At 46.4% G+C, this 18,204-nt stretch overlaps 1 protein-coding gene across 1 annotated transcript; it reads left to right on the forward strand.

Moving 5' to 3' along the window:
* Nucleotides 1–543: 543 nt before the first annotated feature.
* Nucleotides 544–16,931, forward strand: LOC104158610 (cryptochrome DASH-like; the record flags this gene model as incomplete). Its single annotated transcript, XM_009696310.1, has 10 exons — nt 544–692; nt 1,069–1,157; nt 3,215–3,288; nt 5,112–5,201; nt 7,098–7,177; nt 8,527–8,586; nt 9,650–9,807; nt 13,653–13,772; nt 14,816–14,992; nt 16,824–16,931. Coding segments are annotated over 10 exons (1,105 nt in total), but the record flags the coding sequence as incomplete, so codon positions are not given.
* Nucleotides 16,932–18,204: the final 1,273 nt, after the last annotated feature.

An 18,204-nucleotide genomic window follows, 5' to 3' on the forward strand; every position in this document is an offset into this window, starting at 1 on the left:
TTTACATCTGGACTCTTCATGGCTCCCTCAGTTGTCACTTGAGGTGTAGTTGATGGAGTTGAGTGATTCACAGTATCCTGTAGAAAATGTATAAAATAAGGCAGAAGAGTCAGGCCATAAAAATGCCTGTTTCTCTCCATTGACTGAAAAGGCAGCAGAAGGTTGCAAATTTTTATATTGAGGTCAGCCTTGTGGGTAATCAGAAGTTAGGTGAGATAAATCTGACCCTCATGGATTGCCCCGTCAGGACACACCTTAAATTGAAAAGGCACCATTTGCATCAGAAGCAGAAAGAAATTGGGTGAAGGACTGAACTTCTGATAGCTGCTAGCCCCAGGAACATTTAGCTTTATGGTTCCAGGCAATGTACAAATATGCATCACAAATATGCTCTCTGCCCTCAGGAAAGCACAGTCTGGAAAGCTAACCCTCCATCTCTGGGAGTGATGTGGTGCTGTGTGGAGGGGCCAGGGTAGCCATCCTGCAGAGATCTGACTGCGGTAGCCATCCTGCAGAGATCTGACTGCGCTGTGATCTGTGCAGGTTGCCCGATGTCTACACCCATTTCCGAAAAGCGGTGGAATCTGAGGCGAAGGTCCGGCCAACCCTGCGGATGGCAGATCAGCTAAAGCCTCTGGCTCCAGGGGTGGAGGAAGGCTGTATCCCTACAATGGAGGATTTGGGACAGAAAGGTAAGAAAACTTAATTTGGCAGTTGCTCCCGTGAAACCCTACTTAGAGATGTCTCTTCTTGAGAATCAAAACACAGAAGCCTCCCAAAGGCAGTGGTTGCCCTTCAAGCTGTAACTAAGCCTCTGTTCGTTCATACAGCAAATTAAGGTAAATTCCCTGTGTGGAAGAGCTGCCCTGCAGCTGGGTAGAAAACATCCTCTTATTCAGTAATTTTTAATATGTTTGATGTGGCCCCTGTTTTAAAGGAAGATGAAGGCACAATCTTTTATGTCCCCAAAGCAGCCATCCCTACTGCTGAACATCCCTAGATGTTAAACTCCTTACCTTTGAGATGCTTTCCAAGGGGGTAACGAGGTGATGGTGTTTTCTGTGGCAGATCCTGTGACTGATCCACGAACAGCCTTCCCCTGCAGTGGAGGAGAGACCCAGGCTTTAATGAGACTGCAGTATTATTTCTGGGACACGGTAACTTTTACACTTCCTTGTCTACATCCTCCCCCTTGTACATACGGCTGTGCAAGTGGGTGAGGCTGCAATTTCACTTCCTAATAATATTTCCTTAGCTCCTGTATAACACTTTACAAAGGAGAGAATTAGCATTATTTCAGTTTGTCGAGAGAGAAACTAAATCAAAAAGAAGTCATCCAGGAACTGGGAATGTAAGCCAAATACTTAGGAACTTACTTTAGTGGCCACCCCTTTTAAGTCTTTTTTTCCATCAACTTTTGGGAATTGGGACAATTTTTTAGCTCCTTTACCTTGATTTGCCCTTTCTACTCCCCTGTTCCACATCATCAGCACTGTAGTTGCTCCATTTTGGAGGAGTGAAAAGTGGCCTGAAGGGCTGCAATTGCAATTGGGGTGAGGAACAATCGATTCAAGCTGCTGCCCACAGTTAAAAATAGTAGGAGGTTCCTAGTAATCTGGTTTAAAAACTTGCAGCCATTAATTACAGCTACTTCTTGCTCCCTTGCTTTGGTAGAGTGAAGCTGCTTCTGACTGTGTTTTGTCTGTGCATCCTGACCATTTTTGAACTTTTTCCTGGTCTAATTTGAGGAACTAGGTGATTCTGTGATTCTGTAACTTCCTTAAATTTGCCTTGTGTGAATTTAGACGAAGACGCGTGTGCTGATTTCTAACAGCATCAGACCCTACGCAGTGTTGTGGATAAAGAGGGTAGTATCTCTCCAGTTGAGATGGGTTGAGAAGTGTGCTGTGTCCACTGCGCTCACTGTGCCCACAGGCCCCATGGGATTCTTTCAGCTGTGCTACAGAAGTTCCTGCATTCCCTTGCTGTTTGGGAGCATTGTTGTGGTTTAACCCCTACACTGCCGCTCCCTCAGTCCCTGCCAGTGGGATGGGGAAGAGAACTGCAAGGGTAAAAGTGAGAAGACTCGTAGGTTTAGATAAAGGCAATTTAACAGGTAAAGCAAAAGATGTGAGCAGAAGCAAAGCAAAACAGAGAATTCATTCACCACTTCCCATGGGCAGGCAGGTGTTCAGCCATCCCCAGGACAGCAGGGCTCCATCACATGTAATGGTTACTTGGGAAGACAAATGGCGTCATTCTGAACGTCCCTCTCTTTCTTCTTCTTCCCCCAGCTTTATATGCTGAGCATGACATCATATGGTCTGGGATATCCCTTTGCTCATTTGGGGTCGGCTGTCCCGGCTGTGTCCCCTCCCGGCTTCTTGTGCACCCCCAGTCTCCTCGCGGGTGGGGTGAGAAGCAAAAAAGGCCTTGACTCTGTGTGAGCCCTGCTCAGCAGTAACTAAAACATCCCTGTGTTATCAACACTGTTTTCATCACAAATTCAAAACATAGCCCATAGAAGTTACTATGAAGAAAATTAATTTTATCCCAGCCAAAATGAGTACAAGCATGCGTAGCTTCTACTCTTGGTCAAGCATTAATGCAATCAGTGCTGGAGAACCTGTGCCTTCTTTTTTATTACACAAATATTGTCTTCCCCGGTGAGCGAGAACAGCCCGTGAGCAATTGTAACCTGTGCAGCAAAGGGGATCAAGGAAAGATCAGAAAATGGAAGAGCTGCACACTGCTGTAAATGTAGGTGGCCCAGAAATAATAGTGATGAGGATTCCTGCAGCTGAGCGTTGGGTGCTGTCAGACACTGTGGTTCTCAAACCCAAACAAGCAGCCACGTGGACAAGGGAACCAGCTACCAGTCCCTCTGGTGCTTGTAAGTGGATTATTGATCCAGAGTCAGGCGTGTATGTGTGGGGAGCAGCACGGCCAGGTTCATAGTGCTTGTAGAAAGAAATATGCTACAGGCTGAAGTGGGGAGCATAGCTTGTGACGTGCATCCCAGAGCTATAATGAAAACTGCTGGCCTGATTAATTCCTGTGCACTGGCAGCAGTAATTTGGCAGTTCTGTAATCCTTGCAGGCAGCCATGAGAGGGAGCCCAGCCCTGCCTGATTGCCCTGGCTCCAGTACGAAAGAAAACATTTAGCAGGTTGAACTTAAAGTATTAAAGCCTTTCGTTCTTTTGCTCACACAGAACCTGGTTGCATCTTACAAGGAGACTCGGAATGGACTGGTGGGAATGGATTACTCAACCAAATTTGCACCATGGTAAGGATATTTGTTGTGAGACTGAGAGCTCCTTTTCTGTTTCCATCCCAAACTGATGTTACCTGTCTGCTGAGTGCTCACTGGGCATGGGTAGGGTTTTAAGTGTGATTCCTTTTACCCTTTTTGTTGAGGTACAGCAGCCTCAGAGCTGCTTTTTATTGCACTTCCAGGCAGTGGTTCCCTGGGAACATTCCTGCAGTTAGGAACTGCTGCAGTGTAGCAATATTGTGCCAAGAGCGCAGTGTGCTGGGAGCAGCCATGTGGACGGGGCACTGGACAGACACACAATTTGGCTTTGGCTTTGCGCTGTTCTGTGTGTCTGGGGTGGTTGACAGCAGCCAGGGAAGAAGCGTAGCTGCAGCGTGTTCATAGGGCTGTAGCAGAACTCGATCCAGTCCTGGTTTGCTGAATGCTGTGGGGCAAGACACTTCAGCTCATCACCATTCTGTTTTTCCGTGGGGTGAAGAGACACTTCTGATTATTGCTATTGCAAAAAGATCTCTTGTTTGGGTAAATATAATGACTTCTAATTAGGGGTTTTAGTGTCTGGTGCTGAAAGGGGAAGAGTTAATTCCCGACTCAAACTGCAGCAGCAGAACCCACTTCAGCCTAATGCTGAGAGCATCTGAAGTCTTTTCCCGACAGATTTGCAACGTGAAACAACTTTTTGAGGCTGTTACAGGTCAGGATTTCTTATTTTCCACTGGCTTTGTGCTTTAATGGTTGCAGTGGATGGCTCCACCTGGTGGCACTTTGGGATCCCAGGACCACTGGCGCTGCAGAAGTTCGTTATTTGCAGCCTCCACTGGAGTTTTTCCAAGCTGGCTGTTTGCCCACGGGAGACAGTCCTGCTCTGCCTGCCCCAAAGTGTTCCTCTGTCAGATCATCAAAATCAGACCAGTTCAAATTGCAGCTGCCTCATACCGGCCATTTCTAAGTGTTAGATCTGGTCAACAATTAAGGAAAAACTCTTCAGGCCCTTTCTTCCTGTTTTCCAAAATTCATTAAAACATCAAATGTTTCCACAAGCCCTAGTGGGAAATTGCAGTAAACAATTTCTAGGAAATACATTTCTAGGAAAAATCAAGGTAAAAGTTGTCCCGCATCATCCTTTGCGATGGGAGTTGGAGTCTACAAGCTCTTCCTGTCTTGCACAGCACTGATTTGGAGGAAATGGAAGGAGCCCAGTGGGCTGAAATGCCAGAGCTGAGTTTGATTCCTTAAGTTTTCCTACCCTGCCTGAGATTTTCAGCAAGTCGCTTGCCTTCGGTGGTCGCTCAAATGAGACACTAAGGTACTGGAGGAAAAGGAGCCCTGGGCATATGATAAATAGGTTTGTAGAAAAAGGAGGGCTGTTGAACAGCTGGGATGGTTAATGTAGAGGTTGACATTTGAGATCCATTTCTGGGTTTGTTGTTGATGTGCTAAATCACGAGCTGATCAAGTCTTTTAGGCAAAACTTGTCAAACTTGTGTAAAATGATTTATCTCTCAGTAGCTTGGAAAGTTCTGTAACAGTCATATGCTGGGAAGGGGAGGATTTTGATTCTCAGATTGAAGAGTTGCAAAGTGGGCATAGTGGCACTGGGTGTACGGTTGGACTTGATGATCTTTGAGGTCTCTTCCAAACATAATGATTCTATGATTCTATGAAAGAAGTCATACAACTTGACTAAAGCCGTTTGGGAAGTTTGCAGAACTGCAAACCAAGCAAAAGTTTTCAGACAGCAACTCTAGACACAAAACTGCCCCTCCACTCCCTCTGTGCAGACATCAAGCTGTCAGACCTGCATTGCATTCAGGACATCACTCTTCTGCTTTCAGGCTGGCGCTGGGCTGCATTTCACCTCGATACATCTATGAGCAGATCCAGAAGTACGAAAAAGAGAGAACGGCAAATCAGAGCACGTACTGGTATGTCCTTGCACGATCAGCATGGCTTGTTTTCTGTGAAAAGGAAACTGGCGTCTCACACTCAGGAGAGAGTGATTTGTTAACTTTCTTCTTAATTAATGTTTGTTTTTCCTGTGCCTGCTGTCTGGTTCCTCTGGGTTGCATTGCAGTTCTGTTTCAGTATGGATTTATTAGTCTGCCTTTGACATCCAGAGACTTTAGGCACTTTACAAGTAAAGACTATTAATGCTAGTTGTCGTTATTATTACTGGGAAATTGTAGTTCATGATTTTTAAAAATGATCTCTCTAAATCAGCACCATCCCTCTCTGTATTGTTATTATGGGCTAGATGAGAAGGAAGAAGAATGATTTACAAATAAAAGCTAAAGGGTTTCTCATGCCAAGTATGTGAGCAGGGTTTCACCCAAAAGCCTCAGTGACTGTGTGACTTGTACAGATCACATGGTGTCAGAAGGAACCCTGGCTACAGTCCAGCAAATGGCCCCGTGCTTGCTTGGCTGCCTGGCCATGACCACACCACGATAGCAAAGGGGAAAAGGGGACTTGGAAGTGGGCTTAATGCTTCTTGCCTTGTCACCTGTGCTCTTCCTCGCCTGCCTGCAGGTTGTCCTGAAGGAGTCTGGGGAACAGTTGAGGTCATCGTATCCATCCCTGGGGTGGCCTTGAACTTGCTCATGCACTCTGATCTGCCCAGACACTGTGAATTAGAGCCTAGTAGGGAACTCTTACGGAGAAGCAGGTTCATGTTAGAGCCTGGCCTAACACTAGACCTGAATGGGAAAAAACCCAAACCAGAAAGTCTGTGCAAACTATAGAACTGTGTTTTCGCATTGGTTTGTTACATTTGCAACATGTTAAACAGCACAGTGGTTGGTGAACAACAGGCAGAACATTACCAACAATTCTGGCCAAAATACTCGGTTTCATTAAAATTCAAATGACAGATAAAATATCAACCTCTTGCCTGTTGAAATGTATGCTTTTTTTTTTCTTCAAAGATAATTAAGAGAGGAAAGATTTCAAGAAATGAACATACTTGTGTTTTTCCATCTAATAGTCAGCCAGCCGGCCTGCAGCTGGGGTGCCATGCTGATCTGAGCATTTTAAAGTGATAAATAATTATAAAAAAGAAGCTGTCAAGCTCCCGGAAACTGCAGTCACTTGTACAGTGAAGTACAGGTCGTGGTGGCTGCACATGAGGGACTGATTGAACCTCACTATCATGACAGTAGTTTTTGCATTTGGACAGTGTCCTGTTTTGTAATCAGCTTTTCCAGAAAGATCTTGTAAGCCTAAACATCAGCTGAGCAGCATACTTCCAATATGCAAGAGAGCTGAAGCAGGTCTCAGAGGCTGAAGTGCCATTATTTTATAAGAAGCTTTTTTTTATATAAAAATTTTTATATAAAATTGTCTATTTTCTGTGGGTCTACCACCTGATCTCATGAGCTAGACCACTGTAAACCCAGTTTTGAGGGGTGCCTCTAAGTTCCTTATAAAAGTTATTGCTTAAATCAACACAAAGCTCTTAGGAATGTGCTGACATGCTTGCTCAGGCGGAAGTGTGAAGCTGAATCAGGTCCTCGCCCTGCTCTTTGGAGAATTACATCCCAGTAGGGACGGATGAGAAACAGGTTTCCTGAAATTCTGCTCCTGCACTCGAGTTAAGGAAAGCTTCCCAGGTGATTCATGCAAAGTTTGCTTTCACTATAGTCATCCAGGTGCGAGCTAGAGAAGTAGGCTTGGGGCAAGAACTGGTATCATGGGAAGGTACGTGAAATTGCTCATTGTGAACAAACCTCACGGTGTTAATGATTGGCGCTACGGAAGCAAAATCCTGATTCAGTAATTTCATTTGACCCTCAGTGAAATACAGATGTGGCTTTGTGTTTTAGGGTCCTGTTTGAACTGCTGTGGCGGGATTACTTTCGATTTGTGGCCCTGAAGTATGGCAGAAGGATTTTCTCATTAAGAGGTGTGTATGGATCACCATATTTGGAGAGGAAAGGTACAGTGTTACAACAGGGAAGGTAAGAGAAGAGGTTGTCGGCGTTGTGTTGTACAAATGTTCTTCTCATAGCGCTTGTGTCACCACCCTGGGATGTTGCTGGGGACTTACTGTTAGCACAGAAGTGCCTCAACACCACGATGCTGGACACTGTGTAGACACTGAGACTTTTGCCCCAAATCTGATTAGAGATGGAGAGTATTATTAACGTGTCAGTGGGAAACAGCAGCACAATAAGAATAAAGATGCTGATTCCAGAGACGTTCCACCTTTGGAGAGAATCCAGGCTTCAGGCTTGCCCAAGTTCACCAGATAATCTGAGACAGAGCAGGAGCCAGCAGTGTGAATCCCAAGAAACCAGGTATTCTTTCTGCCTTACACTACACAGGAATCAGAATGAGATTCAGCTCCAGACCCAGCGACTTACGTGCAGGTGTCTACACATGAAAAGAGGGTCTAAACTCCCAGTGCAACAACAAATATCTAGTCCATATAGTCAGGAAACCCTGCAGCTGATGCCTGTGCTGGGTGAGCTGTTCTCCATGTGATGTAGCTGCCCACACCTAAGCATACAGCACTGTTTTAGATGCCCTAGAGCAGTCTGCCTGGCACCCAGCTGTGGCTGCAGAGGAGCACATCTCCCTCAGGGCCTGTGTCACATCTGCCAGGCCTATGTGGCTGTTTCGAATGCCCTACAGCATCTCAAATGGTGCTGGATGCCACTGGTGGGCCTAAACGTCGATGTCTGGCGCTAGAGCTGAGTTGTCCCTGCTGCCCCCGTTCCACTGTAGAGAGGACTGTAATTGCCACTGAACCCCTGCAAATGTCACGTCACCCCCCTCCTCTGTTCCTGCCCCACTGCATGCGCAAAGTGTTATCGGGGTGGCTTCTGCCAGGTAATTTTGGGTTCAGTATCTGCTATAGAAACAGATTTCACATAAACATTGTCCTGGAGTAAAACTGATGAAGAAAATACTAGCTTGGGCCAGAGCACATCTGCGGCCACTTGTGAGGTCTGAGTAATTTTTAATTTAAAAAAAAAAAAAAAAGTAAACACCAACAAAACAAATAATCAAAATCCGTTAGGGCTTGAGCATCCTTTGTGTGCATGAGATAATGCCTTTGCAACACTTGAAAGGAGGAATGGAGTCATCTCTAAACCTTTGCAGAAGGAACTCGTCTTGTTTGTAATACTGAGAGGGCTAGCTTCATCCTAACGTCGTGTCAACCAAGGTGCCTCTGGCTGTCATTGTTCTATTAATAACTACCTGCATCAGCATTTGTCTTTATTAGCAGTTTGTTTTTTTCCTCAATAGGACTTCAAAGTAAAGAAGTCCCCTGGAAAAAGGACCTTCAGCTCTTTGACTGTTGGAAAGGTCAGTAGAAACCACAAGTTTGGTTAAGTGTGCTTTTGGTTTCCACATGTCTGCACGCTAACATGTGCCCTAACACTAACTCAGATTTAGGTAGAGGAAGTGTCAGCGTGATCAGGGCCTCTCTTTTAAACCGTTGCCACCAAATAAGAATCCAACCCCTCAGTTCAGTGTGAGTGCGGGATACTTGGCTTCCCTTCCAAGACTGAGCACCATGCAGAAGCAGGCCCTCAGGGCTCTGTCCAGCTGGTACACGCATTGTGAGACGCACTGCAGTTAGATTTTCCTGCCCAGGTGGATGTGTTGGTCCCCTCTGTTTAGTCACACAGAGCCTGACCAGCCCTTCTTATCAATGCTAGATCCCCATGCCTGCTCCATTTTGTTCTTCTGATTGGTTTTGGTTAGAAGGTTAAAACAGCGTTAGAATAAATCATATCTTCCATTATGCCACAGCCTTTTAATATCCTTGCTTTTCTTTAGCTTTCATAACTTTGTTGTCACATGAATAGCAAGCATAATATTTCAAAACTTGGAGGGACTAACAGATTAAAGTATCAGAATCAGTGAAATACACACCTATATATCTTTCTTCACATTAATGCCATCTGTATCCATTTGCACACAGGTGCAATAAATCTTTTCCTTAACAATAGACAAGGCACTCTATTTTTCAGGTACTAACCCTCGTGGACTTGTCCCATACATTCCTCTCTGCTATTAATCACCTGTCAAGAATCTTTCTGTTCTTGGCCCATCTCAGTATTGTCTGTGTATTTATTTTGCTCTCCAGAATTCCCTGATTTTTTTTCCAGTCTGAGATTTTTCTGTACCTTGTTTATTTTCTTGCCAAAAATTCTCCTCATTTTAATTTTCAGTATAATTTCCCATTTAATTTCCAGCAGACCTTAGTGGCTGCATGCCAGCTAAACCTCACTGAAATCTCTCCCTGCTGCTGTACGCTGACACTGTCTTACCTGCTTGGATGGCTGTGAATGCATAACCACAGGTTGGTTTATGAGCGCCCAAAAATGTCATCATGTCCCAGTGCCGTCTTTTGTCTCTGCAGAGGGCAAAACAGGAGTTCCTTTTGTAGATGCCAACATGCGAGAGCTGGCTGCAACAGGCTTCATGTCTAACAGAGGGCGGCAGAATGTCGCCAGCTTTCTCACCAAGGACCTGGGTCTGGACTGGAGGATGGGGGCAGAATGGTTCGAATACCTGCTGGTAAGACTGAACCCTTTGTGTATCTGGAATTGTTTGTGCTCCCTGCCCTGAGTGACAGACAGGAGGACAGCTCTGCCTAAGAAGGAAGGACACAGAAGATGATCAGTAATTTTCAGGCTGATATAAGTGCAGGTATATAATGCTTGCATGGTACGTAATTCCCAAAGCTCATGTGAGAAAAGGGAATTTTGCCACAGTGAAGCAGCCATCAACCAAAATGTAGGCAGGAAGTTTGCAATGATAGTTTTGATCCTCCGTGTAGGGTTTTAGCCAGAGATCTGTCACACTTGAGAAAACTTTCAAACATAAATTATATTAACAATGCTCTGATTTGCTCACCCCAGAGGTTGGGTAGGCGCACAGCCCAGAAGTAGAGCAGAAAAAGAAATGTGTTCTGGCCACTGAAGCCAGGGTTGGCACAGTGTCTTTGCATTGATAGCTGTGGGCAGGGAAGCCACCTAGTCAAGAACAAGCGAGTATGGACAATAGCTGGATCAGCTTCCAGGGAGCTCCACCCTGGCTAGAGGCATCCTTCCTCATTCTGGTGAGTCACTGGCCTCCCTGCCAACTGGAGCACCAATTCCTTTCTCATATGCCAATCAGCAGCCATGCAAGCTCAGTTAAATAGCTGGGTTGATTCTCCATCCTCAGTCCCCATAGCTTCTTCCCAGGAACGTCTGAACAGGCTGACAGTCCCTGGTTCAGCTCTGTGCATCTTTGCTGGGTTGCTGTTACCTCTGGTGATACTGATGGAGAGACCGTTGGTAGCACCGTGCTGAGCGGTCAAAACTGAGGCTGAGGGGATGAATCTGCATTTGTTCTTCCCCAGACTGAAAAAGACCAAATACTAATATTATCCTCACATTAAAGATCTTGTCTGTGGGATACAAGAGATTACTCATGATCAGGAAACTTTCTACTAACTAGGATGGCTGGAGGTACAGAGAAAGCACAGTCACCTTGCCATTATCTGCAATTAAAAGAGCCTTTTTTGTGAATGTAATTTTTTTTTTTTGAGCTTCCTTGGAGCTGGGCTGTGACATGGCTTTGGCTGCGGAGATCTACAGGAAGTTCTGAGTGCTCTTCCTATTGCTGTGACTCACACCAGTGCTGTGAGCAGTGGTGGGCTTGCACAGTAATGTGGTGCAGGATTTCTGCAGGATCCTCCAGAAAGTGGTGTTGGTAGCTCCAGGCAGTGATGCTTTTCCAGATAAGAGCAAGAACTCCCAGCACATTGCACCAGAGAACTTGTATCAGAAAAGTGGTGGCCTTATCTTTCATATCCTGGCTGGAATTTAGGATGGAAAATCTTGAGTGCATTTCTTTTGCAGTTTCAGTGGGTTGTACAAGATAGCTGATACCCTGCGTGCCCTAAGCTTTGTAGCAGTGACTTCCCAAGCAGGGGCTACATTTTGGTATGGATGATCTAATTCCTGTAGCCTGTGTGCATTGTGTATGTCACACAGTGGCTGGCCCTCCAGAAGAATGGTACAGCACACACAAATGCACCAAGGCATCTGTGCATGTCTCTTCTGCAGAGTGAGCCACTAGGACAGTTTTGAATGTTTTGTGGTATCTGGCTTTTGATGGCATCTATCAGCTATGACTTTCAGAGCAGTTACAAAGGTGACTTCATCTCACAGAGAGGACTGCTCGCTTCATGTACAAGTAAGCCTCGTCGTCAAAGTCAGCAGCTGATTAAGAGCTGGGAGTCAGGAATTGAGGCTTTGTTCTGATGGGTGAGCAGCCTTGCCTTCCTCAGATAGGAGCTTGGTTCACTTTGCAGTCAGACTCAGAGGGCCACGGAAGATTCCAGCTCCTGTTCCCCAACTGAGAAAGACTTGGAAGGTCTAACATGAGGAAGATGCTCCCTGGGTTACTTACCTTTATTCATATGGGGACGAATGTTACTGGCCTTGCCAGAAGCAGGATTTAGGACTCTGCACTAGCCCTTCCATCTTGGGAAGCCCCAGATGCTGACAGCCACTGGCTGATCCTTGTGTCCTTCTGTCCCTTCCTTTCAGCTTGTGTCACACTGACGTACTGCTAGACAGCTCTGTTTACTTGAACCTGGTGGCATTCCCAGAGTAACATACAGGAGGCATCAGTCTGGTGGGAGAGGTATAGCTATAGAACAGTAGAGGCCAGTACAGAACTGAAACTGGTCTCACTTGCCTCTAAAACAGGAAAGCAATGCATCTTTCATCTCTGATACTTCCAGCAAAGGCCCACCAAGTGTTTGCTTGTGCCTGTGAAGAAGAGGGTGTTTGTCATCCACACCAGACGGGCAGGGAGATTAAGGCAAGCTCTCTGCAACCCGCTGAAGCCCGGAGAAAAGCCGGAGACCTCTGTTGTCCTGAACAGAGTATATCTCAGCTGGGATTTCATTCACAGGGTCAGGCCCCAAGGAAAGGGAGAGAAACAAACAGAAGAGAATGCCAGGAAGGGGCAAGGCTGAGGGGGAAATGAGCCTGCCTCCTCCAGTCCCCTTTGGATTTGCCCTCACCTCCCACACACGCTTTCCTGCATGTTAATCGCACAACCAGGCCTCCGATGGCATCTTTCTTCCTCTCCTTATCTCACCGGCTGGAGGAAGTGCTGCTGGGAAGGGGAAACTTGGTGCATAGTGAGCATAGCTGGCTATTGATCACCCTGACCCCAGCTCTCGGCTGGCTTTGCAGAGAAAGGAGAAGGGAACTTTGCAGAGCCTGTTCCTCTGTGCCTTCTGCCATCTGGGTGCGTTTTGCTCCCCACTTTAAGGAGCGGCTGAGATTTTGGAAACATCACTGCATGGTCTGGTTGTTGCTGCAGCTGCAGTAAATGGACAGGAGAACAGCACTGGACCTGCTCAGTGACGTGTCTTTGCAAACTCTTTCTGCTGCAACTGCCAGTGCTACGCTTTCACAATGCAAACACCCCTCCTAGGAATGCTCAGAGATCCCACACCCTATTTGCTATCTCTGCCACTCCCCTCCTGAGCTAAGTTTGAATTGTCTTACAACTGGAAAGCCTCTGATGTTGGATTTAAGCCATCCTGCCCATCAGGGTGGTTACGTAAAGAGCACTCGGACTGCACCATGCTTTGCTCTCATTTGTGCCTGTTTCAGGAGCCTTGCTCCATTTTACATAAGCATCCTTGAGAGCTTTTAATTTGTTTTGATGTAGAATAACTTGATGATGTGCAGTCTAATGAGTACATCATGAGAGCTCTAGTGTTTCCCGTAGTAAAGCACCTCTCTCTGCCAAGTCCTGCGAGTTGATGCTTATCACATGATGAAGGTCGAGTATAGCAGGGAAAAAACTGCAGTGTTTGTATCGATTGCATCTTTGTACACTCTGTGTGGTCACTCCGTGCAGTCCGAGTTAGACTTTTCTCCAATCTGCCTAACGGGATCTACAGAGTAGTCTCTGGGTAACTGGTCAGGAAGAATATTCTCATATTTGAAAATGTGCTGGGCTACTGGTTTTTTGAATATGAGTACTCAAAAGCTAGGGCTAGTTGTCATGAAGTCTGCCAGATGATGGCAGAAAGAGAAGGATTTTTTTTTAAAAAAAGGAAACTGAGAAAGAGACTTTCGCTGGATCCTTACCTATCTCACTGACTTAAGGACCATGAAGTGAAGTAGCCTGGGAAGCTGACCCCAGCTGTAAAAAACAGCCATGCAGCATGGTCCTCTTCTGAGCCAGATGGCTGTACCTACCTGGGAGAGCTCCAACTACCCCAGTGTGGCCAGACTGATTCCCATGCAAGGTGTTTTCCCCTTGAGATAAGGGGTAGATGGGGAGAGAAGATTCACCAAGAGCCAGCCCAGCTCTTCATATTGTTTTCTTCTTCTGTTTTCAAGGTGGATTATGACGTTTGTAGCAATTATGGCAACTGGTTATACAGTGCTGGTATTGGCAACGACCCCCGGGACAACAGGAAGTTTAACATGATTAAACAAGGCCTGGATTATGATGGCAATGTAAGTCTTGTTTGGCTGTCTAACAATGAATAGTGCAGCAAAGCATATGTGATAATTTCAGGGAACAGAAATCAATCTGCTGTGTGGATGCTGCTGCAAAAAGAGTTCTCTAATCTCCTTGCCAACAGTCAGGCAGGTTCCTCATTGTTGTACAGGAATATACGACGTTTACAATCTGCTGCTGTTCCCAAAGAGGCCGGTGCTCTGTACGCTGTCCCTGCCCTGCCGTTCGCCTCTGTGTTTAGTGTTTCATCACCATTTCTTCCGGGTAACAGCCACACCCTATCAATATTTCACACAGCCATTTCCTTCAGCACAGAGCAGCTTCTTGGAGAACTCAGAAGTGACAAGAGAGAGACAGAGCTGCTCCTCAGGAGGTCCTGGAGAGTAGGTTAAACCTGTGACCCCTCTGACTATCCTCCGTAAGTGGTGGGAGCAGATAAATTGCCCTTTCCATGTGCTTCAGCAGTGTTCACATACCAGATTACCTGTTTCCATCCTATTCCTTAGCTTCATGGCAAGCTGCGCTGTTGCCTTTCCGCACTGTAGCTGGCAAGACTTTGCACGGAGTTAGAAATTAGTCCTAGTAGGGGACACAGCAGTAGAGTTAATGGGAGATTCAGGGGCAGAGGGAGGGGTTCATCTTGCTAAGCACAGAGGTGAGCGTGCAGCTGAGCTAGTCATCCAAGTTTCCTTCGTAGTCGCTGGAAGGAAAAAAAGGACTGTTTGAGAGAAACTTCATCTCATGATGACCTAAATGGGGCAGGTGAACTGTACCAAAAAAATGCCTGTCAGTCCCCACTGCCTGCAGAGTGAGCCCAGGAGAGGAGCTCCAGTATCCGTGTCTCTCTGTTTAGGCACTAAGTCTTGGTAGAAGGTTTAACAGGAGGGGCTAAGACTTGACAGAGGTAACTGATGCTGTAGTACATTGGCATCTTTTCCAGGAAATCAGGCCTTTTTTTTTCATGTTAAGAAAGACCCTTGCTGGGAAGTGCTTACAGATTGTTACTGAATGCATCCTGTCCTGTTGATTCTCTTTGCAGGGGGATTACATCCGGCTGTGGGTCCCAGAACTACGGGGCATAAAGGGAGCAGATATCCACACCCCTTGGGCGCTGAATAGTGCTGCTCTCTCCCAGGCGGGAGTAACTCTAGGTGAGACCTACCCACAACCAGTTGTGACAGCCCCAGAGTGGAGCCGACATATCAACCAGAGGCCCGTGAGTACTGGGAAGGTTCAGAAGGGGTGGGAGGGCTCCAGACAGCTGCTCTGCATCTCTAGGAGTGGCTGTGAATTCTGATCTTTTTTCTCAGGTATAAAGGGAAAAAATTGCTTTGATGCAAAGTCACGTTACCTCACAGGAGAGGGTGGTCCAGCTCTGCACAGCGACTGTGCAGCCAGGGTTTTTTAGCTGTGTCTCTCCTAGTAAATTAAATAGGTCTGAGGCACAAGCCCAAGTACCAACCTCCTGTCACCAAGACAGTTACATTGTTAGCGTGTTCCCCAGCACTATTTTTGCCAAGGCCAACAAACACCTTCCAGAACCTTGGCCAAGCGCAATTTGAGGGTACCACGTGCCAAGGACTTCACAAAATACAGTCTTGACAAAGCCACGCTACATCATACGGACATAAACTGTACCAGGCCAGTCAGCTTTAGGGCTGAAGAATGAACCCATGTATGTTTTGTTTACTATTTTCTAGGTAGCTTTTCTTACTCGGGTTTTTTTCCTTCTGGATATATGTAGTGTCAGATATACCCACTGTGGTGAATGATGTAAATTTTAGCTGCTTCTTTATCCCATCAGCCTTGTATAGTTGGCAGGGCTTAGACAGAGCGAGCATGTCCTTCACAGCATCCTTCCCTGCCCTCCAGACCCTGCCTGCCCTGGCAGCCCCAAGGGGAAGCGGGGAGGGCTGGGGTATCTCTGGAGGCCTCCACTGGCCTAACCACCCCCCGATGCAGACGGACAGAAGGGAGCCAAGGTTGATGCTCAGTTTCTACTCTGTTCATGTGGAAGTAAAAACAACCAACTTCCTACCATGCTTGAGTGCATCCAAACTGGAGTCAGCAAGAGCCCTAAATAAGGGGACTGGCCCTTGCACTTTGCTTTTTGGGTGTATCTCGCCTTTAGAATGAGGACAGATTAAGATGTGGATCCTGCAGCATGTCAAGGCTTGCATCTGCTGACTGGACTGCTGTTCTTGGAGGAGATGGATATGAAAGGAAAGTGGTCTGTAGGTCTGGGTGGGATCAGTGGTGGTGGAGCTAGAAAGGAAGAAAGAAATGTTTGTAACCAATGGTTGCATATTTCAGCGGGTTTTCAGCATCTTGTCTTTCCTCATGCATCCTCCCTGCCTCCTCCCAAGTAAGGATACTTTGTGGAGGCTCAAATTTAGTTGTTATACTATGTTCAAGGAAGAATGAAGCATGTCTCCATTTGGGGTTTTAATCTCAAGGTGCAATACCAAATTTCTCAGGCCAGATTCCTTTGCCATGAGTGGAAAGTTTTGCAGAAGCAAAGCCTTGCGCTGCCAGCCATGCTGTTGAAGGGCCTGGATTGTTACCCTTCTGTTTAAGAGTGCACCTGAGATCAGAGAAAGGACTCTGTGAAGGAGCCCCTCAGTGAGACACTGGTTTGAGGCAGTGATGAAACCTGAACCCAAAAAGCTCCTCTGTTGGGCAGGAGTTCCATTTTGATCAACTGTCCAGCTCACCTTGGGCTCTGTGGGCCCACACTGCCGCACTGCTTGCGAAATTAAAATATTACTACTGGGAGGGCTGTTGGCCCAATGTTACAGAGGCCTGGAGAAGCCCCCCTCCTAACCGAGTATCAAAATACCTTTGAAAATACAAGCCCACCCCTTACCAGAAACCCTAGTTTCCTAAGTCCAAGCCTAGAGCTATGCCTGTCGGGACTCCCCACCTTTTTAGTGAACTTGGGGGTAGAAGTGCCACGTGCCCATTTTTCTGCGTGTCAAGGCTGCTTTGAGATGAGGTTCGCCTTGCAGCATCAGGAAATAACCTCACTGTTCATCTTTCATTTGCAGCAGGGAAGAAGTCCCCATCTCAGGGGCAGGAGAGGACCTGCACACACGCCAATGCAGCACAAGGACAGAGGGATAGATTTTTACTTTTCTCGCAAGAAAGATGTATGATGAAGGCTGTCCAGGTGCGTGCTGCAGAAGCGCTCAGTGGGAGTTTTCACTGCCAAAGATGCCAGGATAACGGTTAATCTCCTTGAACCATGCTGATGATAGAAGTCTGGCCACAAACAAAGTAACTAGGGATCTGCTTCTTCAGTGTTGGCAGGGACACGAGCTGGATGTGGGTATTTGGAGGTTGCGTGTTAGCACTGACTGTGGTGATCAGATCTTGTACTTTCACTTCGGCGCTGAGGCTGGTGCTGTGAGCTCCTAGGCAGTTTGCCCGTTGCTCTCCAGGAATGGGTGCCCTTCAGTGCTGAGGGTCTGACTCCTGCGGACAGCGCATCACTCAACTCTGTAAAGTCCTTTGGTTGAAAGGGGCTGTCTAACTAATACGAATTAACTGAAATGGCATGACCTTTCTGTTCGGGGGAGGTATGGCTGCTTTTCCAGTGCCTCTTGCTTTGCACTGGTGCTTCCAGTTATTATAGCTAAATTTTCACCTCTCTTTACAAACTGGAGCAGATGGTTTATGTGGCAGGTGTTCAGTCAGAACTATTCTAGCGAACGTTCATCTTTTCAAGCTTTAAAACTACCGATCATTGTGCAATTAAAAGTTTTGCTACTGGAATATTTTCTCTTTCTCATTTCCACTGATGCAACAGAGATCCATAGACAGAGTGAGACTTCAGAGGATATTCTTTTAACTGTGCCTCCTACAGTACTTCGGAGAAACAGTAAGTTCCTCTTGGAAACTGTCCTGGAGTCCTTGCAGCACACAGGTTGCTTTTGGTACGAACCTGGAAGTTAGAAACAGTTCAGTTCATAGCTGAGAACTGTATTTTGTACTCAGCACCAAAAACCAATCTAAAATGGTTCCCTGGCCATTTTAAGCATTTTATTTTTAGGCAGAATGTTGTACTCTCTGGAAGAGTTCTGGAATTTGGAGACAGCTGTATTTGTGCTGTTGCAGAGCACAGTCTCCCGATGGACAGCCCAGGTTTGAACTCCTCAGTCCCAAAAGCAGCCTTCTCCCAGTAGATGGGACATAACTCTGGATTTATTACCACTAGGGATCCATTTGTGCCTCTTTCGTAAAGACTGCCACCATAATTCTGTTAAATCTCCTTGAACACTTACTGGGGTAGATAGGTTCAGGACTAGCTGAACAAAAGGAGACAAATCGAGTGATTTTGAACACGTGCCCTGTCGAGGCCACTTTAATAATCCCACCGTTTGTTGTATTTGGAGACTGAGCAGAATGTAGCCATCATGGGGTGATTTT

This window comes from Cariama cristata, unplaced genomic scaffold, assembly GCF_000690535.1.
Source record: "Cariama cristata isolate BGI_N322 unplaced genomic scaffold, ASM69053v1 scaffold473, whole genome shotgun sequence".
In the NCBI taxonomy this organism is placed as follows: Eukaryota; Metazoa; Chordata; class Aves; order Cariamiformes; family Cariamidae; genus Cariama; species Cariama cristata.